Source organism: Aulonocara stuartgranti, assembly GCF_965226115.1.
Source record: "Aulonocara stuartgranti genome assembly, chromosome: 6".
NCBI lineage: Eukaryota > Metazoa > Chordata > Actinopteri > Cichliformes > Cichlidae > Aulonocara > Aulonocara stuartgranti.
Window position 1 is genome coordinate 11,491,849 of NC_138944.1, and position 8,655 is coordinate 11,500,503.

At 39.9% G+C, this 8,655-nt stretch overlaps 2 protein-coding genes across 2 annotated transcripts; both read right to left on the reverse strand.

Moving 5' to 3' along the window:
- Positions 1-47: 47 nt before the first annotated feature.
- nxnl1 (nucleoredoxin like 1) lies at positions 48-2,170 on the reverse strand. Its single transcript, XM_082536776.1, has 4 exons — positions 1,867-2,170; positions 1,333-1,580; positions 999-1,088; positions 48-897 (listed from the first exon to the last, which is right to left on the reverse strand). Exons 2-4 carry the CDS (start codon positions 1,566-1,568, stop codon positions 540-542), a joined length of 684 nt encoding a protein of 227 aa, XP_082392902.1. The 5' UTR covers positions 1,569-1,580; positions 1,867-2,170; the 3' UTR covers positions 48-539.
- An 85-nt stretch (positions 2,171-2,255) lies between these two features.
- Positions 2,256-7,671, reverse strand: LOC309708591 (nucleoredoxin-like protein 1). Its single transcript, XM_082536775.1, has 4 exons — positions 7,096-7,671; positions 5,043-5,313; positions 4,851-4,940; positions 2,256-4,726 (listed from the first exon to the last, which is right to left on the reverse strand). The coding sequence occupies exons 1-4, from the start codon at positions 7,178-7,180 to the stop codon at positions 4,357-4,359; spliced, it is 816 nt and encodes a 271-aa protein (XP_082392901.1). The 5' UTR covers positions 7,181-7,671; the 3' UTR covers positions 2,256-4,356.
- Positions 7,672-8,655: the final 984 nt, after the last annotated feature.

The window sequence follows — 8,655 nt, forward strand, 5'->3', positions numbered from 1 at the left end:
TAGTCTGTAAAGTGCAGCTAGACTTCACAAACACTCAAAGCAAAACAGTCACTAACAAAATTATTTTAATGGCGCTGAATAATTCATTGATTTCAGATTATGCATGGTGTGTTTTGATTGGACGCACAAATTATCATTTTAAAAAAAGTGCATTACAGAGCCGTGTTGTTGAGAATGGAGAAATGGTTATAATCATCTCCAGTGTGTAATAAAACAAGCCGTAATGGCAAGACTTGGCTCAGACCAAACCTTGTCTCGACTGTATACTTGGCAGCATTCAGAGACATCAAATACAGCCAAATCAAAGCAGCTGTCAGTGTTCCTGCAGATAGTGTTATATTTCTTTTTGTTGTTTGCTGCCCACATACTGTACACTGGAGCTGTTGTAGGACCACGATCTTTGTACCACTGAAGCAAAGCCAGTCACAATAAGGTCAGCTTCACATTTCTACTGAAATATCTGCGATATTTTTTGCTGTGAAGGACAGCAGCAAGTTTTAGGCAAATCAGCAGTGTTTTTCTCCCGTTCTTGCTCTCAATCACCATGGTGATCCCCCTCCTTCCTTGTCGCCCGCTCCTCCATCCGCCTCCACACCTTCATCTCCACCTCCACCCCACCCCTTTCGCTTTTTCTTCTTCTTTTTCTTCTTTTCATCTTCCACCTTATACTTCAGTCTTCTCACAGGGTCGCTGAAGCTGCGCATGGACTTCTCCTCAAAGTCCTCTTTGTTCATGAAGTTCCTGTCAATGAGTTCTGCTGCCTCCTGCCAGTTGTGGTAGCAGTCTGTTCCAAGGCGGAGTATCTCATCCACGGCGTTAGGGGTGAGGATGGAGCAGTCGGGACGCAGCACCAACACTGTGGGCACCTCCTCCACGTTAAACATAGCCTCCAGCTCCCTGCGGAAACACACACACACACTAGCATAGAGCTAATGGATTTACATTACCATCACCCACTAGCAGGTTATATACACTTCTAACTGGCTAATCTCACACACCTCCTGTAGGGGTCCTCATAGGCCAGGAACAGGCACCTTTTGGGGAGCTCTTTGAGGAAACCTTCTTGCTCTTCCTCTGACTGGTCCAAACTAGAGAGTGAAAGGGATATACTCCAGTAAAAATTACTCCCAATGTCATTTTTCTTGCGGTTCTTATTTCTTAAAGGAAATTCATACATGCATTACGCAAGTGCACATACGTGCATGCATTTTAATTTTACATTCGAGCTAGAGACAAGGTTAGTTTAATAAAGTAACAGAGGAGAAAATCTATTCCAGTGTTAGACGCTACAGTTCTAATAAACACCTATATGTGTGCCTCTGTGTGTTTTACCTAATGTACAGGAGAACCAGCTGAGCAGCACGATCCACGTAGAACTCATCTGTCAACTGTTTGTAGAAGTCAGAGAGCGTGGGCGCAAACTGCCTGCAGGTCTCACACGTAGCAGAAGCAAAGAAGAGCATCAGGATTCGGTTCTGCAGGCGCATGATGATCTCACGCTCTGTGTCCAGCTCATCTTGGTCCTTGTTGTTCTTTAACAGGACCCGGTCAATGAATAAGTCCACCATGATGAAGGGGTGCTACAAAGGGAGAAGCAAAGCTACTAATATGCTTTGGATTAATCAAGAAAGAGTAGGCACATCACCGCTAATCATGATAGCTCAAACCATGTAGCATAACACACATTAGAATATTAAAGGCTTCACAATAGCAGTAAAAAGTCTTGCCATTTGGAAATATTTATCTGGGCGATTTTAATGGTTTTGCCTTGTGTTTCACTGTATGTTTCTACTCTCCCAAATCGATTACAGTAATCATATATAATCTCGCTTGCTGTTAAATCGGATAATCCTCACAGTTGCTTACCTCTAACAAATATTATCTCTCCTTGAGGCAGCAAATCCAAAAAGAAAATAGCCTTCAAAATCTAGCCTTATATTTCTTTTCACCTCTTCCTTTATCACACTAGAATCACTTCCCAGTCTGCCAGTTCGTATCGCATTCCCTCATTCGCCTTCACCTTGGTGGCAGTAGCTGCTCACTACCTCTTCTTTTGTGTCCCTGCTCTCCACCTCCCCTCATATGTCTGGGAGGGAGGGATTGAAAGACAAGGTGACAGAGGGACAAGGAACATGAAGTGCTCGCACTGATGGTGTGTGTATGTGAAAGCAGTGACTGAACAATCAAGTCTGTCTGAATAAAGAGCGAAGAAATTACAGAATGAGAGACATGCTTAAAAGAAGAAAAAGAACCTTAATGAAGTGAGCCACTGTGAGACCTTTAATATTCAGTAATTAATGGAATAGCAGAGCCGCAGGGAATATGTGCGTAGTGATAGTTTGATTTGCTCTACTGGGAACACTACAATATGGCCATGAAAGCACAGCAGTGATACAGGCACTGTTTATATTAAAAGAATAGAGAATTTAATGATTTTGGAGAGCATACAATTCACATTTAACTATGCAATAACAAAGTGCAAACTCTGAGGAGACGTAGTTAATAAAGAATAGTAAAGACAAATAACAGTGTTATGAAAGTAAATAACACACTGACAAGACATTAATTTTAGTTACAAAACAAGCAGGCGCCAGCACCTAAATGTAGCCAAAAAATGCAATTACATGTATATTTTTAGGGTTTTTTTGCCCAAATATTATTCAAAAAAACAGTGTGGTTGAAAATAGTTGCCTGTTTACATATCCAGCAGATATCAGTCTCTGTATCTGATTAATTTAAGCCTGTTACCTGTTTTTAGCATTCACTTTTGTCTCCCCTCCCCAGTGAGAAAATATTATATCTTGACTGTTAGCTGCAGAAAGCTGGACTTTTTTCACCAGCTAATTTCTCGTCTTGTTTCTTTATCATGCTGAGCAGCACACGTACATTCCACTGATTATTAGCTCAGAAAACAGCTGCCTGATGCTGCTGGAAATGGAGCTGATATGTCTTGAATTACTTTGCCAGAAGAATTATATTGTCAGTAGAAAGGGTAAAGAAGAGGGAAGAAAGTCTGTAGAGTTGCACAGCTGGAGTAGCCAGTATACACGTGAGTCCTCTCTTGCTATACACAGTAATTTGATCCTAAGTCAATAAGAAGGTATTGATTTGTAGAGCTTTAGATTGGAATCCTGGGGATCGATACTCACACATTTAGTCAGGATTGGTTTGTACATGTTTGTGTTTTCTGAATAAAAACAGTGGCATCTCTTGTGGTAGTGAATATCACCAACTGAATAGTAGCAACAAAATATAAAGAAAAGAAAAAACACCATCAACATATACAGTAGGTATCCACAACAACAGATGAGCAGTAATAGTAGATGTTAGTTTCAAACAGTCTGCTTTATAGCGTACATCTGCTCTCTGCTTGTTTTGGGGGTTTTTAAGAAAAGGAAATTTGTTTTCATCTTATGCAACATTAAAGTGAGTCTCAAAATGGTTAATAAAAAGAAGCGCAACAGATTATTCTTGTTCTAGGAAATGAAGGCTATTCCACTCAGGAAATTAACAAAAAAACAAAACAAAACTGTATTGTTCCCTACAATGGCGTGCACCAACCTAACCCTACAAAGAAGATCCCAAGCTGGTTCTAACTTGATTAGAAAGAGAAGCTGGAAGCCAGAGTGCAAAACTGTGCAAGACAACAACTGCATCAGAGTCTTTGACTTGAGAAAAAACACCTCACAGAGCCAGATTGTGCTGGTTTGTAAAACGATTAGTGCACACAGTATGAAAATCTATCTATCTATCTATCTATCTATCTATCTATCTATCTATCTATCTATCTATCTATCTATCTATCTATCTATCTATCTATCTATCTATCTATCTATCTATCTATCTATATATGGCACACCAAGAAAAACTGGTAAAATAAACTTAAACTCAAAAACAAAGACTGATGGTTGTTGAAAAAACAGTTCCCGGTTATTATTCATCCATCCATCCATCTTCTCACTGGTATCCAAATTCAGGGTCATGAGGGGGCTGTAGCCAGTCCCAGCTATAACAGGGTACACCCTGGACAGGTCAGCAATTTATTGCACAGCTAACGCATAGAGACAGGCAACCATCCACACTCACAGGGAATTTAGATTCACAAATTAACCTAAACCCACTCATGTCTTTGGAGTGTTGGAGAAAGCCAGACCACCCAAACACAGAGAGAGCATGCAAGCTCTACATAAATTCATATTCATAAATTCCTGATTATGAATTAAAGCAGTTAATCTTGATAACATTTCTGATCAATTTTCTGGAACAGCAGATAAAAATTTCTTTCTAAAACAAAAATATTTCTCCTAAATGTCTGAGTGATAACATACAGAATATATTATATGATATATGTTTTCCTCATCTTATCCTCCAGGTATTGTTATCTCCCTCATTTCTCTTGGTATCCCATGCTCCATCTTTCTCCTCTTCATTTCCATCTTTTCCCTTCCCCCATAACTTCCACCATCTCTTTTTGCGTTTGTCGTCCTCTGTCTTGTACTTGAGCCTCCTCACAGGGTCAGTGGCACTGCGCAAGTTAAGGTTGTCAAACTCCTCGTTGAGCATGAAGCTCCTTTCAACAAGCTCGGCCGATTCCTGCCAGTTTTGGAAACAGTCACAGCCGAAACGACAGATGTCCCGCACAGCGTTTGGAGAGAGGACAGAGCCGTCGGGACGCAGGACCACTATTGTTGGTACATCCTTCACTTTAAACATGGTCTGCAGTTCCCTGAAAAACAGAAATAGACTGGCATGAAAATATACTCTAATTTTGTACAAAGAGTGATGTGGTCCTCCAGACTAGGTGCACTGACAAACAGCTTAAATATATGCACATATATTTAAACACTCACTTCCTGTATGGGTCCTCAAAGGCCAGAAACAGAACCTTTTTGTGCAGCTCTTTGAGGAATTTTTCCTGTTTCTCCTCTGATTGGTCCAAACTAGAGAGAGAAATCTGGAAATCTCAAAACTGATCAAATAGATATATTTATGTAACTGCATATGTATAAGACAGATATATAGATTAAAAAAGATGTGGGAACCTGATGTAGATGAGTGCGAGCAGTTTCGGGTATTCGATGTATGCTGGATCTTTCAGTCTCTTAAAGAAGTCGTTCAGAACAGGCACAAACTCCAGGCACTTTTCACATTCAGCAGATGCAAAGAACAGCATGACGATGCGATTTTCGAGAATCCCCATGATCTCACGCTCAGTGTTGAGTTCGTCTTGGTCCCAGTTGTTCTCGATGAGAACTCGGTTTAGGAAAAGGTCAACCATGATGAAAGACAGGAATGTAAAAGGATAAAGGCCCTCTGTGGAAACAAGGAGGGTTAGATGAAGTTTTATGTACATACGTTCAACAATATGCATGTGTGGTGGCTTGTACAGCACAGTCCTGAAATAATGACTTTTTTTTCCCTATCTGTTGCATCCATAAATGTTTCATTTTGCAAACTGTGATTGAGGCTGACATTAGTGTGAAACCCCTGAGACCCTGTGTAGTCACAGGGCATTGAATTTCAGGTTTTCAGTACTTCACTCTGCTCAATAAAGTGTTTTATACTTTGTAGACGTCACTGTTTTGTGCAGTAAAATGAACCCATTGTCCACACTTGAGGACACACTTTTCATAGGTAATGTTTTGTTTTTAGACCTGTCAGGTCCGACTGATCCCAAATAGCTACGAGAAATAGAAAATCCATCCAAAACAAGAGCTGAGGTCTCAGGATGTTAAATCTGAAATATTTTAGTGTCTTGTGAATTTCAACAAATATGCACGACAAAATAAGCAAGAATCAAGTTTGGAGTGTCTGTGACATTTTGGGTGCACTTACAGGTGAATCCGGAGCATTGCTACTGCCCACGCAAAACAAAAAACAGTCAAAACAAGTTTGACAGATTATTTGTGCTCATGTTGGATTCCATCAGCATCAAAGAATAATTAGGAACATCTGCTTCAGGGCCTTTAAAGCTTAAAAAATGCTAGAACCATTTTTCAAAATGTCACTGCTTTGGTGTTTTAAAGGTACAATCTGTAGACAGTGGTTACATCTATCCTGAACAAATTACTTTTGTTTACACAAAAAGTTTTTTGATTTTTTTTTTTTCGAGGGGGGGAATTTCAAACAAAGCATGAGCTGAGTCACTATTGCATCCTACTGTGACCGAACAGCAAATGGTAATTTACATGAAAATAATGAATGATTACCCCACACTGGTGTATAAAAAATTGATCCAGAGGGACCGATACCACATTTTGTTCTTAATCGTGACGATTTAGCGGAAGGAAAGCAGCAGTTCCAATTATTTTGTCAAAAATTATTTCAGTTTGGCCAGTTATTAGGATGCCACCATTACGAACCAGCAGGCCAGGTCCCTAAATTGGGAGTAATTGTTTGATAAATGCTGGTTCCTTTTAAAGGAGCAAATTTTACGATTTATAAAAAAAATTTAAAAAAGGAAACTTCCTGTTGTCCCATTGAAACACGGTAATTTGACAAACTGACAATACAACAGCCCAGCTAGAACGAGTTAGTCAGTATGAATAAAGCTTTTATGAAATGGTGTTTTCCAAGAGACAACTTATGGTTCAGAACAAACAAAAAAAAGACCCATAAGAGATAAATTTCAGATATAGAAATACAGTTCAGGCCAAAAAGCTAAGAAATATGCTTTATCTGTCTTGCCCAGCCTGTATTTCTGTTGCAGAAGTTGCTGCTGGCTGTGAATTGACAGCGATAACCTCACAAATTAGATTTGGCTCTGTGGCTTTGAGCTGTGCCAGATCTATTTGAGACTACCATTCTGCACTGAAACGTCCGAGGCTAATGTAGGAGAAATACATCTGAAATTGAGCAGCACTGGACCTTACCTGGAAAAAAAAGAGGATTTACTGTAAGGCTTAGAAAGGTCAAAACTTAAATCTTACATTTGGAAAAGTTATTTCACAATAATCTGCTTCACTTTTCGAAGATGATCAATAGCTCCTGATATACACTAGCAAGACTGCCGTGTCTTGTTAGAAGCTAATTTAATAGGCCATCAATCTTTGTACGTGCAGTGGCAGCTAAATATACACAAGTAATTTACCTCACCTTGAAACTCCTCGGCTCTCACAAAAAAAAAACATAGAGGGAATCCAGATTTTCTCCTGTCTTTCAAGACATTATATTGTTTCATATGCCTTTTCCCCCCTCTTCCCTTAAATCCTGTGAAGCTTGTTATTTTAGTGGCACCTTTCACTGTGTCTTCACCCCTTTCTCTGTAATTTGTTCACCCTGCACTCTGTGGTCCTCGAAGGGAGATTACAGATAGCTGGAGGTGTGGCAGTGCTGTAATTGAGGGGCAGAGGATGTGTGTGTATTTGAGTGTGCCCTAAAACACCAGCTAAACACTAGAAATCTTATTACTTAAAGACAAGAAGGGAGCGAGTAAAGGAGGGATGGAAAAAGAAGACAAATTGGATTGCAAAGGTAGGATGGGCTTGTTTCAATCTTCCCTTCGCAGCTTAATTTTCTGGCTCGAGTCTGATATCACCCATTAAGCCATCAAAGCATAATACTGATTCTTTTGTATCCTGTTTTTAAGGCTGATTTAACAGGCAGGGTGCAGAATTAACTGAGAGAGTGAATAGTTTTGAGCCTGGTTCCGGTGAACTCCAAGCTGTGCTGTAGGAAAGTACTTAGCGAGCTGCAGAGGCACTTGCAGAAAGTACCCGGGTTAATCTCAGGGAGAGGGTTGAGGTAAATATAGAGAGAGAGGGAGAGAGCCCTAATAGGATTAGTCTGAGTCACACAGACATGCGTCACTGCACATGAATGCACAAAAACACGCACACATGCATACGCTCCTTTGAATAATACATGCTTTGGATATGTGACCAAATGCACACAACACATGCTGAAGCTTTTTTTTTTTTTTAGGTGAGCCTAGAAGCATGGCTGTACTGTACAGGTGTCGATGTAAGTCAGTTATGCTTCTCTTATCATGAACTGTAATGTTTGAGTGCAAGAGATCTCAGACCGATCTCAGACATGTGGTGAAAGCATCATCTAAGAAATTAGTATACCTGAGGTTATCCATGAAGTCGGTCTGGCAGTTGGTGGAAATGGCCCTCTGGCAGTGTGTTTGAGTGTGATTGCAAGTGATATCAAAGTGGATGTACACTGTTACAGTGGTGGATGCTGATTTTTAGCCAAACATTCAAGTAAAGAGGTGAGGATATGTTGAGGTAATCTATGTGAGTCAAAAGCTCAGACTTCAGAATGCTCCAAGCACTCATATTACAACAAATCGTTCCTAAAATTGGCTCCATTTGATGTAAATAAGGGGGGATAACCCTAATATGGTCACAGCAGCTACAGCTCCCACCACCTGTTCAAGTCTTTTGATTGCAAGAGGCTGCCAATCAAACAAATATTTGCTTAAAAGAAATAATGGATGAACTGATGTGCTACACCAAATCCTACTGTAACATAAACATGGATTATTGTGAACTGTTAATCATGCAAAGCTACTCTCGCAGAGGTCAAGACTAAAAATGTCTCCCTTGAGTATAATTTCTTTAACTAATTAAATGTTTTTGTTCTAATCCAACAACAAACTCTTGATCTCAGATGCAAATATCATGAAACTGTAGGGCAGTCGGTGTAGAA